Source organism: Micromys minutus (assembly GCF_963924665.1).
Source record: "Micromys minutus genome assembly, chromosome: 10".
NCBI lineage: Eukaryota > Metazoa > Chordata > Mammalia > Rodentia > Muridae > Micromys > Micromys minutus.
This window is the reverse complement of record NC_137979.1, coordinates 46638620-46657711: the sequence shown is the minus strand read 5'-3', so window position 1 is coordinate 46657711 and position 19092 is coordinate 46638620. Positions and strand designations below refer to the sequence as shown.

Below are 19092 nucleotides of genomic sequence, written 5' to 3'. Positions count from 1 at the left end.
CTGAAGTGATCCTCCTTGAAGATGTCAATGAAGCCATTTAGTTCAAACTCAGGAACAGTCCCTAGGCCCCTCTTTGGCAAGAACTTCCATTGCTATTGAGAAACATCATCATGACAACTGTGGCTTTTAGACATGGATATACTTTCCAGAACCAGCAAGCAAGTTCCTGACCAACTCCCTCAGTTGAAGGTTGAGTCTCCTTGCTGTGCAAGTGTCCCATGTCTACAGCCAGAGATTGGCATAGAGGGCGTTTCCCATACATGCCTCCATTTCCTGCCTTCCTTTCTTCTCTGGTGTTCTCTGGAATGCAAGGAGGCAGCTTCATTTACCTCCCAATAAACTTTATTTCTTTGGCATAGTAAAGATGTTTCTCATTCATATTCATACTTTGTAAAATATTCATGACTGTCCCATAAAAATACCTCGAACTAGCCCGGTGATTAAATTGATCAAATGCCTGACCCAGCTATTAAGCTCAAAGGGAAACCTTGAGGGGCAGGGAGAGGTGTTCTATGTTTGGGTGGACTCTCACCAAGGGTGGGCCATGTGGAAAAACTTGGCCATGAACACCCAAGCTCATTTGCTGTGGCTGCAGGGCCCTTGACTATTCTGAGGCTCCTCCATTCCCCAAATTTCTCAAATTATCACCTTTACTAGGCTTCTTGCTTTTAAGTTACATGAAAACTGGCTTTGTAACCTATCTGTTCCTTTTGTTTAGGGATTTCTTTGGAGGCCCTCTTTTCCTTTGAATTCCCCCCTCATCACAGTGACCAAGGTGGACCCCTTTCATTCTCATTTACTTCCAGCTATTTCTCTTAATTAAACTTTTGAAGCCTTTCTCCAGAGTTTAGAGGGAAGTTTCTTTCTTACTCTGAAGGGCAACTGAGCTTCCGTTCCTCTCCATCAAAGCTGCTTGCTCTTTTCTATCCTTATTGCTATAACAAGTCTTGGTTCCAGTTCCACGTTGTTACTTGTGAGAAAGTTTCACTTCATGTCTGTCCACTCCACCAAGTGTCAAAGAATATTTGCTCACACTGAACCCGAGATTGTATTATTTAGCCCTGTTCTAGTTATGGTGTGGCTCAGGCTTTAGCACAAAACACACCTTTAATCCCTCTGGCTGGAATACAGACACAGCCTTAATACACACCTTTAATCCCAAACAATGATGGTGAAGTTAGTTTATAGAAGGAAGCACCCATGTTTGAAAGTGTTGTCTAATTGAGTGACAGACAAAGTGTCGAATCAGAGAAAGATCTGACAGAATAGGATCTGCCCAACTCTCACGAGAAGAGACAGAAAGCTACTTAAGAGAGCAGTGCAGAGAGAGAAAAAAGGAACGAGAACGAGAGAGAAGAAAGTTTTACCAGGATAGTTGTACAGAGACAGCTTGCAGAGAGAAAACAAATTAGACATAGGCAAAGATAGAAGGAGCTAGAGAATGCAAAGGACAATTAAATCAGCCAAATAAAAGTTACTTTAACTATTCGATATTCCTCAACTGAGAATTCTTTGTTTAGCTCTGTACCCCATTTTTTAATAGGATTGTTTGATTCTCTGGAGTCTAACTTCTTGAGTTCTTTGTATATATTGGATATTAGACCTCCATCAGATGTGGGATTGGTAAAGATCTTTCCCAGTCTGTTGGCTGCCGTTTTGTTTTCTTGACAGTGTCCTTAGAACCTGACTGGACTAATAGGTAAGCCGGTTTGTCTTCTTATGTACTTGTTACACCTAAGACATTGTCTTTTCCTTTAGATTTCCAATTGTTTATTTGTCCAAAGTATTTTAACTTCATAAGGATATGTATTTTAAAGAGTTAGGTAAAATTTTGCTAGAGGAGGATTTACACATTAAAAAATCATGACCCAAAGAAAAACAACAATCACCACTAATTCCTTGCTCAAACCATCCCACTATGTCAAAGAGTAGTTAACTAAACCAATACGTGATATTGCTACCGAGTGTATTTATATTTGGCATTGCTTTAAGGTACTGTCTTTCAAAAACAGTTGAACTTCTATTCTTGACTTTTCCTCTCTTTAGGACAGTTTTGTTCTCCAAACTTTTCTCAAATCAACATTTTTTTAAAGATTTTCATTTCATTTCACGTGTTTTATTTGGCCTATGTGTGGATCTGTGCACATATATGCCAACTAGTGCTCATAGAAGCCAGAGGAGGCTATTAGATCCCCTGTAACTGAAGTTACAGACATTTATGAGCTGCTATGTGGCTGTTAGAACCCAGGTCCTCTGGAAAATGCATTAAGTGCTCTTAACTGCAGAACTATCTCTCTAGGCCGAACAATTTTTTTTTTTTTGAAATTTACATCTTTAAAGACACTTACTTGAGAATTGCATAAAAACATCATAGACTTCACAGACTAGTCAATGGAAAATAGTCAATGGTAACACACAAAGGTTGGTAACCTACGTTCCAAGTTATGCCAATAACAATGGATATAGTAGTGATGAATGGGAAACAGGTCAAATCATGAGCTGTGTACCTGCATACCTGTGGACATCTGTGTATGTACACAGGATGAGACATCTCTCTCTATCTCTACACAGATACCACTGTGGTTATTGATTCATGTACCCAACTTTAAACATGAAGTCACTTTGTTTCACAACCACTCTCTTTTTTTCAGACAGGGTTTCACTATGTAGGCCTGGGAAACCTGGAACTTGATCTGTGAATCATGCAGGTCTCAAAGAGATCTACATGCCCTTGCGTCCCTCGTACTGGCTCAAGGCATGGATCACTATGCCCAGCATAAACTCTCTGTATTCCATGACCTATAATTGTAAGGAAGGCCAGTGTTCACTGTCTCTCTCAATACACAATTCTCATGTCTTCACCCCATTTGCCCCATCTTTGAATTTTTAAAGCTTCCAAGTCCATAATTGTTATGTGTCTAGTTACTATTATTATTATTATTTCAGTTAATATTCTCCAACTAACACAAATACAATCAATTATATATTGTTGCATGCCAAACGTTATGTCAGAGAAGCAGAAACTCTACAAACAAGCTCCATTTCTGGCTCATAGAAATGTTTGCAGCCTACACTGTGTAATACAAAAAGACAGACGTTATTGACAGACTACAAGATGGCTCAAGGGAGATCAAGAAATACAAATTTCATAAGAGTGAGAGAAAGATAAGAAAAGTCTCAGAGAACAAGATGAGCACATTTGAAACGTGTTCATTACTATAGATACATATTATATATCTGCGTCTTCTTGACTGCAGGCCCTTCAACTGCAAAAGAATCACCTGCCAATCAAATCAGAGTGCAAACCAAGGCATTCTGTGGGTGAAATGAATGAGGAAGAGGAACACTACTGAGGATTCATAAGATTATTAAAAGATTATTATAAAAATTTATGTAGCTCCCACAGTTCTGACTTCAGTCAACTCTCGCTATATGATATTAGCATAATTCTGAAATAAAATTTTATGGCACATATTTGGAAAGATGAGAGTGTGTAACTTCAAGAAGAGGGAATGTTTTTCTAAGCATTGCATTTGTCCGGTAGGGAAATGAGGAATTAGGAGAAGTATTTATAATTTGATAGATTACTTTCTAATGTAGAACACAACAGAAATGTGGCAGTCAAACGAAGCTGCATGACAGTTTGGTTGACTCTATTTGACAGTGCGTTAAATAAGGTTTTCTTGCAAGGGAGGTTGTCATGTGTTATATCTGGCAGCTGTGTATAGCCTGGCTTGTAATGGGACCTGGAAGCTTGTAGACTTGGTTGCCATATGAGGAAGATAGTTTAGGAGACCACTGAGAGAAACCAGGAATTGAGATGGGGGTTGGGGAGAGGATGATGGAGTTTGGAGGCATCCTCTAGCATATGAGAAACTGATTGGAGATGAGGAAAAATGAAGAAAAGCTAGGAAGAAATCATACTGGTTGAACATTATATTAGGGTTCTCTAGAAAAGTCAAGCGACAGGATCTCTACAGAAATTGAGCTGCTAGGTCTATCATTTATCATCTATTTATTCACCTACCAATGTATGTATCTGTCTTCTATTTAAGACAAATAGACATATAGAAAAAATATGGAGGATTGACTCATATCATTATGGAGACTGAGAAATTCTGCACTCTTCAAGTTGATCACCCAGGAAAAGCAATTTTGTAGCTCCATTCTGAGCCCATAGGCTTGAGAATCAAAAGGGCTGATGGAACAGGTCCTAATCAAGGTAAGAAGGTATAAATGTCTGAGGTCAGGATTAGGCTGGTACCATAGCTCAAGGAAGAAGAGTGATCCCAACAACCTTACATACTATTTTTATTATTCGAGTCCTCAGCTGTTTAGATGATACCCATCTATATTGGTTAAAATGATCCTTAATATAATTTTCTTCCAGAAACACTTCATAAGTCCATCCTGGAGTAGCCTTAATCGGCTATTTAGCATCTCTCACCCAAGTCAAGGTGACACATAAAATTATCATTACGAACTCTTGCTATGGGTCTAACGTGATTTTCTCTTTTAAAAACTGATTTGTTTATCTTAATTTATATATATGACTATTTAGCACACATGCACATATAGGTGGTATGTGTGTAGCTGGTGTCCAGGGAGGTCAGAAGAGGATATTGGATCCCCTGGGACTGCAGTTTTAGAGGGATGATTGTAAGTTGTGATGTGCATGCTGGGAAAAAAATCTAGGTCCTCTGCAAGAGCAACAAATGCTCTTAACCACTGAGCCAACTGTCTAGACCCCTGGGTCTGAAGTTTTGGGCTTCCCTGGAATGATGAAACAGTGATGATGTAGAGAGCTTTGAACAAATGGCTGTATTTATTGGAGAATTATTTAAGTAAGGGTTGTAGCTAGAGTTGTAAGAGTTAAGACCACTGAAGGGAAGCTGGTGGAGTACAAATGAGCCTTGGGACCAATGACAGAAATGACAGCTAACATGGTGTGCCCAGCAATCCCCAACGTGAGGTTCATAGCTTGTTTTCTTAGGTCTCTGAGGACACCTGGGTACAGCAATTGGAGAGGAAAATGGAGGAGCAGCTGAGGTGACCTGGGAGGCAACAGAAGTTAAGAGTTTCACTGAGAGGGATGGTCAACAGATCAAGGGAGAAGAGAGTCAGCTTGGATGTGAAAATGGGGTGTTCACTGGTGACTGTGAAGAGACATTGTCTGTAGGATGCAGGGGAAGAAGCAGTATCCTTACAGCTCCTTCATGTTCACCTCAAACGATCAACTTGACAGTGATTGTAATGCAGAGATCTACTAAACACCTGCACTTAAGAATGAAACTTCTTTATTTGCTTAAAACCAAACCAGCCCTGTGTTAGGATTTGCTCTTTCCCTTGACCTGTAGAGTATTCTTCACATCAGATTTCAGTGTGCTCTCCCCCTGGTCCCTTAATCTCACCCAGGTAGAGTAAAATCATTAGGGCTGATGAGATTGTTCAGCCAGTGAAGTGATCGGCTTGCACGTCTTATGACTTGCGTTTGCTCTCTGGAATCTATGCAGAGATAGAAGGGGAGAATTGGCTACTGAAAGGTGCTGTCTGACCTTTGCACATTTGTGTGCCTACACTCACATTGACACAGTAACAATAAATATGTACAATTAAAAAAACCCACTAAGTTTCATTGTTTGGACTTGCTTTGCATTTTCTATCTAGCATGGAAAGCAGCAGGAGTGGACTTGGTCCTCTCCACTAGGACCCCTTTTTGATATGAGAAATCTTCTTGTTCAGTGATAGCATTTATGACCCTGAACTGCCCCTTGTGTACAGTAATAAGCATGTAATAAATCTATTACATATTTTTATCTTCTTATTTTACATTTTCAAATGAACACAACTTACATATGGCATGTCCTGATGAGAATTTCAAACTAAATTCTGGCCAGCATAAACATGACTTTGGGAACTAGAAGGGAGGCTTCCTCTTGACTTTAAAGACAGGGCGGGTGGCTCCAGCCAAAGACTTGCCCTGACTTCACTCTATGGTAAATACTACTTCTGCGTTTGTGTGTGATCCTGGACAGGAAAATAGCCTTGGCTTCTATAATGAATGGTGTCCTTAAACCTCAGATGTCATTAGCTCACATCTTGAGACAAAAAGCCTCAGCCACAGCGTCTCACACAATGATACAGGTAACTATAAAACCTTTCTGGTTGTTAGGACTTCATCTGCCCATCATGTTTATTGAAGGGTCATTGTCGAGAGATAATATTGTCATTTATATAAAGTTGAGAACACACAGTATATATAGTAAATACAATAGGTGAGAAGGACTTATTTCTAAGAACTCCTAGGAAGCAAATATTTTTCTTTTCTTAATAGATCAACATCCTTTTAGCCACATATATATTATATAATATATTAAATATATAATATCACACACACACGGTTTCTACTCAGGATGTGTCTTTTTCTAATTCTATCATGTACTTTTGAATATATAGCAATCTTTTCCATGGATTATTATGCTCTGACCAAGGTGGAAACTATAGCAGTAGTTAATCTTCATGGATATATTTTCTAGTTTACAACAAATGATTTCTTTCTTACTCTCAAAAAAAAAAAAAAAAAAAAAAAAAGAAGCATCGTTTGGGATTTTCTCTTTTAGGGCTCATGATGAAGAAAAAGGGAAGGATGAGAGAAATTCAAAATAATAATGGTTTCACATATGTTCTTGATTGTGTGAGTTCATTCAGCTGGACTTAGGCTTGGAACTGCCTTTAGATCAACACTCTCGGTCTACATGTCACAGTAGAACCATCTTACAAGAAGAGTCAGGAGGGCAGACAGAGACTGTGAGCAGCTAGCATTAGTCCCAAAAGTTCACCCATTCACTTAAAGCTTGTTTTCTGTCCAAAAGCATGCTTGGAGCTAGTTCTGAAATGACTTTCAGAATCACTCAACCACATGCATCTTATTGCTTTACAGTCATGACTTGTTTCTGATCACTAAACAATTACTCAGTGTAGAAGCTTACCTTACTTAAATAACAGTCTAGTTTTAAATAACATCTGGCTGGCTCCATGAATAAAAATGGCCTTAAAACACGTAGAATTGCCTTTCCTGAGAGTAATGTAAGAGAGTAAGGTCCCACACACATTTGAAGAATGACTGAGTGGTGACCACATGGTAGGAAGTAGCACCATTTTCAAGAAGGAGGAGGAGGATGAAGAGGATGAGGATGATGAGGAGGAGGATGATGAAGAGGATGAGGAGGATGAGGAGGAGAACTTTAACAAATACCTTTTGTATTTGGGATACTGATCCATTAGACTTGAAATTTCTGCAGTTCAAAGCTCCATCTATAATAGCATGAAGGCAGATGAGTTTGCCAAACTGTTCAAAATGACAGCCATGAGATATCACCTTAGCATGTGCACATGTGTTGGCCTTGAGACCCTTGGGAGAATTAGGCTCAGGGATTTCCACACTGAATTGACTAGGGGTTTTCTTCTTTTCAATTTTTAGTGGGAATGATGAGCTCTTGCTAAGTAGGTTTTTATTAGAATAGAAATGACTTGGATTTTAAGAAAAAGAAGACTAGATTTGTTCCTTGGTTCATTCTGGTTGGGAAGGCAGGGCATGAGGAGAAACACTGCCAAACAATGGCTGGGTTGAACTGAATTCAGTCTGTCTCATATTATTTATTCTTAGAGTAAAGGTATCGGAAGGGACAAAGTGTCATGGGACAGTGAGAATATGGCCACCGGAATTGGGGAAGTCTGCTTTTGATCTTGGTTCCATCATGGTGGTCCTGTAGGATTTTGGAAAAACTCTGAGGTTACCTTACAAACTCTTAGAGAGTTTTGTAGGTCCTGAAGGACTTGGATCTGAGGTATCTAGATACCTTGGTGTCTGGTGCAAAGTGGACACTCAGGTAAGCAGAAGCTTGGAACCCCAAAGACTCCCTGTAGGAAGAGGTTAACTGGCTGACTTGAATGATATGGCAGTACTGAGCTGGGTTGTGTTTTCTGATGTTAGCTTTTGGGATTCGCTAGCAACCATTTTGGTTTCCAGAGAGATGCTCAGATAGTTTCCCCACAGACTCTTCACCAGGGATGAGCTGAACAAGGCATAGAGCTTTTCAGGGCTTAGGAGGAAGCAATCAGAAGTGCCCCCAGATCTGGGGCCAGAAGCCACAGTAACCTAATGCCCATCAAACAAATGCTACTGTTGGCAAAACTGGCTACTTTGAAGACAAACCATGAAGCTCTTTCTGAACTAACCAGCATGATTGGTGAGGAGTCCTGACATAGCAGGAAGCCAGAGTAAAACATTTTATGAGCTAAAGGACGCATGCAAGGTGGCTAAATAACAAATGGGAAATTGGTAATGTGAGCAAAAGAAGGGTGATGTTTTACATGGTCACCACACCCACCATGGACAGTATATAAAGCTCCAAAGAGGACCAGGTCTTATACCAGAGACAGGATATCAGGTGTAGAAGCTGACTCCCATAACTCTGCCCCTCCAGCACCATGCCATACAACTGCTGCCTGCCCACCATGAGCTGCCGCACCAGCTGCTCCTCCCGGCCCTGCGTGCCCCCCAGCTGCCATGGCTGCACTCTGCCCGGGGCCTGCAACATCCCCGCCAATGTGGGCAACTGCAATTGGTTCTGTGAGGGCTCCTTCAATGGCAATGAGAAGGAGACCATGCAGTTCCTGAATGACCGCCTGGCCTCCTATATGGAGAAGGTGAGGCAGCTGGAGAGAGAGAATGCTGAGCTGGAATGCAGGATCCAGGAGAGGAACCAGCAGCAGGACCCCCTGGTGTGTCCTGCCTACCAGGCCTACTTCAGGACCATTGAGGAACTGCAACAGAAGGTGAGAGGGTGAGCACCCCAGTGACAGTTGAATGAGTTATTTATTCAAGTTAGACATACTGCAGTCTGAACAGGGTCGGGACTGTTTACAGCTAATGTTGGAGCTGATGTAGGATTCGCAGGCCTAAAGTGAGAAGCTTTTGAAAATCCACTTGTGAATCAATCACCTTAATGGAAGTATGTGGATTCAGCATTAGTGCCAAATTAGTCAGAGGTTTCTAACATGCTTCTTGTCCCAAACCAGAATAGGTCATTTCTTAAAAGTTTCTTATGATGTTTCTTTCTTGCTCTCATACAAATGATAACATTAAAAAGTATTGGGCAACTGAATTAGTTCTTTGAGCTAAAGAATTTCTATATGAGTTCTCAAATAGTTAAAGCATTTTAAACTTGCAGTAAGTATAGTAAAAGACAGTTTTTGTAAAGCAGAGTCCCACTAACACACACACATGCATACACACACACACACACACACACACACACATACACACACACCATTCACTAGGTCATGTACGTAGGCAAATGGCATACTGGGCAGACAGAAGTAGAGCCCACATAAAGGTGGGATGTGGGAGGATCTTCAGAGAAAGTCAGTATCAAAGTGGGGTTTGAATGACAAGCAGGGATTGGTGCATACATTTGTGTGTGTTTGATTGGTGTGTCTGTGTGGGCAGGTGCCTATTGATGTGTGTGTAGGACAAGGGATAGCCTGGTGTCAGTCCTAAGTATCATTCACCCATTTTTTTTTCTGAAACAAAGAGACCCATTGGCTTGGACTTGTCAAGTAGGCTGGCCTTCAAGCCACAGGGCTCTGTTTGGTATTATACATCATATAATACCATATATAAAACCATGATATAATTACCATGTAATCTTGTTAGTTCTAGAGATTGAACTAAATCAGGTCCTCATTTTGCAAAGCAAACACTTTACCAATGAAACCATCTCCCAGACCCCAACAAGTAGGATTTTATATCTGACTGTGCAAGCCATTGGTTCCTGGAGGGAACTGTCTGTCCACTGTCCTATAGTCCTGACAAAGTAAATGTCAGAAAGGAGTAGTATGATTTGAGTATCTTTATTTATTTAACTCACAGTTGGTGAGCATTAGGCAAAGTTCTAGGGTCAGGGTCAAGAGTAAAATGCAGAGAAAGAGAATCTCCTATCAGCAGGAGATAACAGCCAGATAGGGTAGAGAGGTGTGGGGAAGGGCAAGCACAGCCAAGGTGAGCAATGGGAAAAGTGTACGTGGAAGGAGCAGCCATCCATGGACTCTGGGAAAGGAGGGATGCGGGTTCTACAAGGAGCAGACATTTTACCTAAAGCACATGCACAGGGCCGGGAGATAAACAGTGGGCAGTAGGATTTCAATAGAGAGGGTGTGAGAGGAGAATGAACTGTGTGTCTGCAATGTGCCTGATTTTAGCATCCTAGGAATGCTTTCATTTCTAAGCGTCCAGGGATCACTGGTCACATGACCTGAGGCTTGATCACGCAGTAGACACAGTTCCTACAGAAAGACTAGAAACAGGCTCAGAAGAGTGGAACTCATGACTGTGCTCACTGGCTGTGGGTAAAAGAACCCTGGCATTCAAACCGCATGCATTCTTTCTGGCACGCATGTCATGTTCTACCCCCTCGCTTCAAACCCTGTTTTACTGCCAATGGGAAGATCTGAAAGGGCACGGGACAAGAAATGCTGTTTCTCATGCCACAATCCATCCTCTGCAGATTCTCTGTGGCAAGTCTGAAAACGGCAGGCTGGTGGTGCAGATTGACAATGCCAAGCTGGCCGCCGATGACTTCAGGACCAAGTAAGACACCCGAAGTGACCAGAACAGCCCAGTGAGAGGTGGAATTGCAAAGTGCTGACTCTTTGTTCTGAGAATGTGCCAGAAAGCTTGCAAGTGCTATTGTGACTTGGGTTAGAGTTAGGTTAAAAGCCAAGGTCTCTTCACTGAGAGCTGAGGGTCTACGATTTAAGTATGTAAGAGATGGTTCACCCTTTCTCCCTTTGAACTCAACACTCTGACTTTAAAAGTTTCATATTGGCTTTACCATATGTATCAGTTGTCACCAATGCATCCCAAAGGAGTATTAAGACATAAAAACAGGAGGCAAAAGCCCCCCTTTTCAGTGAATAAATAAGTATATTCAGGTATAATTGTGCTCATAATAATATTTTGATATTTTATAGAGCTTATAATAGACTTCACTCATATCTCTTCTTCATCTTCAGGCCAACACAATGAAGTTTTTGTTCTGTCTTCGTTTTACGAACAAGGCTCAGGGAGAATAACAAATCCATCCTCAGCCATTTAATGCCAAGGCTGGATCTGAGGGACTTTGGATTTCAAAATTCTCAGTGTTGTTGGGAAGGAAGGGAGACAGGTTGTACTAGAACTAGGAAGGGTGCAGTTCAAGAGGGTGAAGACTATTCTTCATTGACAGCAACTGTGAATGGGTTCCTAGAGCAACTGTAGTGAATGGTGGATGGAACCACACACAGTACCTTCTCTGTGGCTCTTGGAAGGGGATGGGCCACCCAACTTACCACGGTGATGCTGTTCTTTTACAACTCTTAAAATAGACTGGCATCAAAGTAGGATGAGTTTGGCTAGGTTGTCCAAACAGAAATGTCTCCTCTTTGATGCCTTCTGCCTTGTCTATGTGTGTAGGTATGAGTCAGAGCTCGGTCTGCGGCAGCTGGTGGAGTCAGACATCAATGGCCTGCGTAGGATCCTGGACGAGCTGACCCTCTGCAAGTCTGACCTGGAGGCTCAGGTGGAGTCCCTGAAGCAGGAGCTGCTGTGTCTCAAGCAGAACCACGAGGAGGTAGGAAAGAAGTCCCGGCCACCAACATCTCAATACTGAGGGTCCCACGACTCCTGAGCATGGGAAAAAGAGCCTTGGTGGGCTAGGTGAAGGAAACCTTTTTTTTAGTCACTCAAAGGAAAGCTGAGAGATGATTGAGCGATGAAGCCCAAGCTGGTCTCTTTTCCAGGAAGAAGTGTGGCTCTAGACTCACATGAATTTGGTGATTTTCTGAGTAGTTATGAAATCAATGCTGAAGTTTAGAAAAGAGAGTTTTTTGTGCTTTGTGGGGTCTAGGCAAATGGATTACAAGGTAGTAAGTGGGTGGTTGGGTATTAAGACAAATGGATGGGGGAAATCATGGGAAACAAGTTCTAACAGACAGGATATGATTTCACGGGACACAGGATAAGTGGGCACCATTAACCTGCGTTTCTGCATATTCAGGTAGCAACAATTATAAATCACTTGTCACACTGGACTTAGGACACAACAAACGCAAAATCAGAAGAAGTGTAGAACCCTGGAGTTCCAAGAAATATTAGTAATAACTTAACCAAGACTGTTCATACATAGATAAAGGAAGGACCTCAGACAGAGTCACCATAGGTGATTTACATAAACTGGACTCAGGTTTTCTAATTTCAAGGAAATGCTTCTCTATTCCACCAAAATATTCCTTTTCCTCGAAATTGTGTTTATGACAAACCTGCCTCTTACAGATATTCATCCTTTTAAACTCTTGTGCATTCATCTTTTTAAAAACTCTGCTCTGTGTGTGCTTCTTTCTTAAAGTCTGAAGGTCTCCTTGGTTCTGTGGTCATTCTTTGCCTTTCCCCCACCAGGAAGTCAACACCCTGCGCTGCCAGCTTGGAGACCGCCTCAACGTGGAGGTGGACGCTGCTCCCACTGTGGACCTGAACCGTGTGCTCAATGAGACCAGGTGTCAGTACGAGGCCCTGGTGGAAACCAACCGCCGGGAAGTGGAGGAATGGTTCACCACACAGGTGGGCATCTGAGCCTGAGCTCGCTCAGGAACACAGTCCCCCAGGACTGTAGGGCGGGGTCTGATCCTGTCCCTCCCCTTGCCTGTTGCAGACTGAGGAGCTGAACAAGCAGGTGGTGTCCAGCTCAGAGCAGCTGCAGTCCTGCCAGGCCGAGATCATCGAGCTGAGGCGCACAGTCAACGCCCTGGAGATTGAGCTGCAGGCCCAGCACAACCTGGTGTGTAGTGTCCAGACCTGCTGCTGAGCAGTGTGGAGTGGGGAGGCAGAGTCACTGGGGTGTCCTTGGGGTCTCTCTCTCTCTCTCTCTCTCTCTCTCTCTCCCTCTCTCTCAATCTCTCTCTCTCAATCTCTCTCTCTCTCAATCTCTCTCTCTCTCTCTCAATCTCTCTCTCTCTCTCTTTCTCTCTCTCTCTCCCTCCCTCCTTCCCTCCCTCCCTCTCACCCTCTCTTTCTCATCTCTCTCAATCTCTCTCATCTCTCTCAATCTCTCTCATCTCTCTCATCTCCTGAAGCCTGTGACTTCTTTGGAAGGCCATGCAGGGACTTCAGAGGGAATAGCTCTGTGACAGCTTCTGTTTTCTCCCCCACAGAGAAACTCTCTGGAAAACACCCTGACAGAGAGTGAGGCTCGCTACAGCTCCCAGCTGTCCCAGGTGCAGTGCCTGATCACCAACGTGGAGTCCCAGCTTGGTGAGATCCGGGCTGACCTGGAACGACAGAACCAGGAGTACCAGGTGCTGCTGGACATCCGGGCCCGGCTGGAGTGTGAGATCAACACGTACAGGGGCCTGCTGGAGAGCGAGGACTGCAAGTGAGTTGCTGGCAGGTGTATCTAGCATCATGAGGCACACACAGAACTTAGGAATTTAAGAACATTAAAGGGACTTTGTAAATGAAGTTTAGATACCAGTCTCTCTCTAGAGACCAGTGTAAGGTACTTGTCAGTATTAACTGAGCTAAAACTATTGTATATCCTGAAAGATAGTGATGAGGTGACTGTACTCCCTGATGGGGATTCTTTGGGTGCAGGGTGAAAAACTTTATGTCTTCAATGGCTGGGTTCTGACGTGGAAAGGAGGCAGAAAACTTAGGCAACCATTGCTTGATTAAACTAAAACTTTAGGTCCACTTTTTTTTTTTTTTTGGACCCTTGTTAACATCACTTGAGAGAAGGCATTTAACTCAATATAGCCATCTTCTTGTGCATTTGAGCATCTCCAAGGCAGAGGACTCCATAAGTAGTAGATCAGGCCGAGCTCAGGCAGGCTATTGAGAAGCACAGTTCTCTTGCAAAGTTTACATCCAAGGGGTGGATATCATCAATCTTGTTTCCTAGGTCGGAGGCAGAGACTTAGAGGTTAAAGTGACTCTTAAAATAAGGGAATGGGCTTGTTGCCTTTAGGCAACTCTGTTTTCTAAGAACTTACTTTCTCACACTGACTCTAATGATTCTGTTTCTTAGGCTGCCCTGCAACCCCTGTGCCACCACCAATGCCTGTGACAAGCCCATCGGACCCTGTGTCACAAACCCTTGTGTCACACGCTCCCGATGTGGACCCTGCAATACCTTTGGCTGCTAAATACCCCACAGCCAGCAGGAGGATTGCCCGAAGGCAGAAAGTCGATGGATCAGCTTGGCCTGGAAGCAGAACAAAGGCCTAGTTCTGTGGTCTGGCTCTGGGCCCAGGCTCACTGGGCCATCTTCATCTAGTGCTTCTCCTAGTGACCACCCACTTGTATTTTGGAGGCCTACGAGATCTGAGCTGTGAAGGGGCCACATAAGGTATTTTGTGGTTCTTGCTGCTTCTTTCACCCTTTCTTGCAGTTTTCCAAAAACCTAATAAAATTTCCTCTTGCAAACAGACATGAGTTTCCCTTGTGTCCATGTTTTTCAGAGCGTTTGTTCTCTGTGGGACTCTTATGAGGACACTTGAATGCAGAAGGGGACTTGATAGCTTAACCTTGTCCTAACATTCATTAGGTACAGTGAGGGGCAGCATCCATGCAGGCTGGCATTAAATGGGCAAAAGACCTCATGCAAATGGGATAGACACATCCATCACAGGGTGATGCTTTCTGAATTTTTAAAAATTTTCTTCTCTAATGCACTACAATGAGAACAGGTCCCTGTATCTTCTGAACTCCTAAAAAGTACCAGGAACTTCTGCACATTCAGGAAGGAATGGGATGAGACAGAACCCAGAGTTTGTTCTTTTTGTGATAATTGTTTATGTGCTCAACTAGGAGAAGAAGGAACCTGCTTTCAAACAAGAATTAGCGGATCTCTCCCATTCTTTCTAGAAGGGCATCTAACTCTCTTGGGAAACGCCAGATAACTCATCATGTCTAAATAACATCCTGCAGATTCTTAAAATGACCCTCTTCTTACCTGAAATTTTTAACCACTGAAAATATGAATATAGGGACACCCCCTCCACGGCTATTGCCAGGTTAACCTCCAAGGTTATATTATCAAGTCTCTGGTATCTGTGAATGTCAAAAGTTCTGTTCCTGCTAAGACGGGCTATGGTCTCATCAAGAATGATGGTTCCTGTCCATATGCGTACTGTGGTCTGTGTCAAGGTCATTGCCTCAGTTCCCTGATTATCCAACCTTCTAGTTGCATCTTCCGTCCCGCTGTGAGGACGCCACCTCAGTGTGTTTCTGCAATTCTTGTGTTCTCGTTTATTCCACATCTTTGAATGTTGCTGTTGCCTTATGACTGGGATTGGTACGGCTCAGCCAGGAATTGTGGGGAAGATCATCTGAGTGGCATTCCATGCTAGGATCAGAATGTCCTAGCTCCAGTTTGTGGATTCCAGCTTCTTTCTGCAAGTCAGGTTCACTCTCAGCATAGCCATGCCTCATGCAATTCACCCTTGTCAAGTTTATCCCTACACACCAGAGCTTTACACTAATAATGACCTTGTAGTTGCCTTTATCAGGAACAGGTGTCTGGTGGTCTATGTATCTATCTATGTAGTATGTACCTATCTATCTATCTATCTATGTATGTATCTATGTATTTATGTGCCTGTATGTATCTATGTGTCTATCTATGCATCTATGTATCTGTATGTATGCATCTATCTATGTAACTATTTATCTGTATGTAGTTATGTATCTCTATGTATGTACTAATATATGTATGTATGTGTGTATGTATGTATGTATGCATGTATCCATCCATCCATCCATTCATCCATCCATCCATGTATATATGTATGTATGTATGTATGTATGTATGTATGTATGTATGTATGTATCTATCTATCTATCTATCTATCTATCTATCTATCTATCTTTACTCCTATATCTGTGTCTATATCTGTTTTTGTTTGTTTGTTTGTCTCTTATGTTGGGAAGCTATATTGTATTATGTCAAGGCATGGTTTTTTTTTTTTTTTCTCCTGGAGACTCACATGATTCTGGAGTTGATTTATATACTTCAATAACTGTGAAAAATCTACAGTCATTATTGAATACTACTTCTGACTTGTTATTTCTATATTCTCTTTCTGAATTTCCATTTTAAAATAGTTTTACTCATCTAAAATTAAAATACAATATGCATATTGTATTATATATATAGTCCATATACCATAAGGTTTATGTACAGTATAAATTTAAATATCTTAATGTTTTATATTTACAGTAGCAACTTCAAGTTGAGGGAATCTTTAGAGAATCTTACTACTCGTTAAAAATTTGTACCCATCAGCAGTCATTTCCCATTTTTTCCCAAGTTTTGTGTTGTTGGGAAAAATAATCTGCTCTAATAATCTGCTCTAAACTCCCTGGCATGGCACATACATGCCTCACTACTGCCCAATGCTATGGATTCTTGGATGAAACACACACACACACACACACACACACACACACACAGCCTTTTATTTTAATATGCCTTAAACAGCTCAATGGCTGGGCACTTTCAATCCTTTATGTTGCCAGCACACTCTCCCCTCCAATATTCCTGAATTATTACTTGCTAAAACCTATATTCCATCCTGGCCACACCGGACCCAGGCCTGCAGCCTTCCTGGACCATGATCCCTGACTCTTACATGTTGGCAGTCCCTCTGTATCTCTGTCCTCAAGCCTGATCCCTTAGCTTCCCCGACACTCAATTCTTCTTCTTCTTCCCTTGCCTGGGAAATCTAAAGTCCTATCTCTGTCTCTGCCCAGTCATTTGTTGCTGGCAACTTTATTTACCAATTATAACTATCTGGGGCAGGGACCCTCAGCATTTCACATGCAGGATTCTTGTGCAGTTTGGAGACCCATAATGCAAGCATTAAACCAAATCCACAACACTGTGCCTATAGGTTAACATACTCTAGATATCTAAAATTCTGAACTGTCACTTGTGTTTTTCACTTTGACCAATGGGCCTTAGAAATTAGAATTCCCCAGGAATCTCACACTGACAGAAGAGTGATCCTAAAACCAGAGGGGAATCTTTCTCTCTGGGAAGAGGTTTGCATTTGTCAGTGTCTTGCAGGAGAGGGGAACCAAAACAAAGATGAATTGGTAATGGGCAGGACTACACTTTGACCCAGACTACCTAGATAAGCATGATAACAGACCTCTACTTAAATTTGGCTTCAGAACCCGAAAGAAAGTCTTGGGGTACACTACTGGATCTCCTTGTTTCTCTTCCCAATGTGGTCATTGAACGAATCTCTTTCTTCGTTTTTCTCCAGCAATATGGCTGTTTTTGCGGGGTTTGCTGACAATGGGGTGGTTGCAACTGGCTCGTTGGCACACAGGCTGTGACCCCAAGTCTGTAACAGTATGAGTAGACACGCAGGTTATGTGATATTCTGTAATTGACTTCTTTTGTATAAATCGAGTGTCTTTAGATCCACCCATCCTCTAGCAAGGAACATGTAGTATGGGTATTGCATTTTGAAGGTTTATTTATTTATTTTTGTTACTAAGATAATACTGTCTTAAATCTTTGTGTTCAAGTTTTAGTGTGGACATGTGTTGTTTTTGCTCCCTGCCTCCTTCTACCTCCCCTTCTTTCTTCCTTCTTTCTGTATGTGGTACATGCTTTGTGTATGTTTGTGGCACATGTGTGACTGCAGGTATGCATGCCCATATGTGCACTTATGGAACGCAGAAGACAGTGCTGCCTGCGGTTTTCTTTTGCTCTCCATTTTATTTTCCAGGGCAAGGTCTCTTGTTGAGCCTAGAGCCTGCTGATTTGCATAGATGGCCAGTGAAACTCTGGAATCCTTCCGTTTGCACTTTCTAATGCTGGGATTACGAGCATAAGCCAACCTACAGCTGCTTTATGTGGGTGTGGGAATTCCAGCTCAGATTCGTACTTAGCCAGTGCCCTACCAAGTGAGTCATCTCCTCATCCCATATTTGTTATTTTGAGACAAAGTCTTATCCTGCAACCAACAGTGCTTGGCATTCAGCACATAGTTTAGGTTGGCTTTGAACTCATGGCAACCCTTTTGCCTCAAACGTCCAAGTCCTGGGGCTTCACATGTGACTCACCACCCCTTGCTTGGGCATGTATTTTCAGCTGTTTTGGGTATAGATAGACATGAATAAAATTGGTATGTTGTGTTATAACTGTATACTTCCAAAAACAGAGTAGTTGCTAGACCTGTATCTGTGCTAGGTGACATTCTCACTAACTGGAAGAGAGGCCTCCAACCTCCGCACGTTCTCACAAACACCTGTGTTTTTCCATATTGCAAAACAACAGCAGAAACGAAGGTCACCCCGGTGCACACGAAGCGGCTCTTACTGTGATTTTTATTTGCATTTCTCTGATGATTCACGGGATCATCCTTTTCATGTGTGTACAGGCTGTTTGGAGATCGTTGGAGATGTGTTTGCTCAGATCCACTGTCTCGGTTTTAAAGCCTGGCCCACTTCTCTTTTAAGCTGTAGGTGTACTTTCAATGGTCCAGACACAGGAATAGTATCCAATAGATGATTTATAATGTTTTTTTTCCTTCAAAAACATTCCCCTTTTCATTTTCTTGGTGAAAATAAAGTCTGCTTGCTACAGAAGAGCTTTGAATCTTGAAATCCAATCTAATTTTACTTAAAACAATTTAAAATTATTTTCAATTGTGTGTATGTGCGTGTGTGTGCACGCATACTGTGTACTCATGTATGAATGAAGGTGCTTGTAGAAGCTAGAAATGAGTGCCAAATTTTCTAGCGCTGGAACCGTAGGTGGTTGTGGGCCTCCTGATGTGGGAGCTGGGAACTGATTTTGGGTTCTCCGGAAGAGCTGGAAGTGATTTCAATCATTGGTACATCTCTGTAGTCCACTAATTTTACTTTTATCACTTGTGAATTTTGTGACATATATAATTTTTTCCTTTTGTTTATTTATTTACTTATTTTTGAGACAAGGTCTCACCGTGTAGTTCTAGCTGTTCTGGAACTTACTATGTAGA

General features: G+C 42.1%; 1 protein-coding gene across 1 annotated transcript; it reads left to right on the top strand.

Annotated features, from left to right (window-relative positions):
* Window positions 1-8490: 8490 nt before the first annotated feature.
* On the top strand, window positions 8491-14238 carry LOC308426018 (keratin, type I cuticular Ha3-II; the record flags this gene model as incomplete). The annotated part of the gene is made up of 7 exons (XM_080923725.1): window positions 8491-8838; window positions 10569-10651; window positions 11516-11672; window positions 12497-12658; window positions 12750-12875; window positions 13249-13469; window positions 14121-14238. The coding sequence occupies 7 exons, from the start codon at window positions 8491-8493 to the stop codon at window positions 14236-14238; spliced, it is 1215 nt and encodes a 404-aa protein (XP_080779851.1).
* Window positions 14239-19092: the final 4854 nt, after the last annotated feature.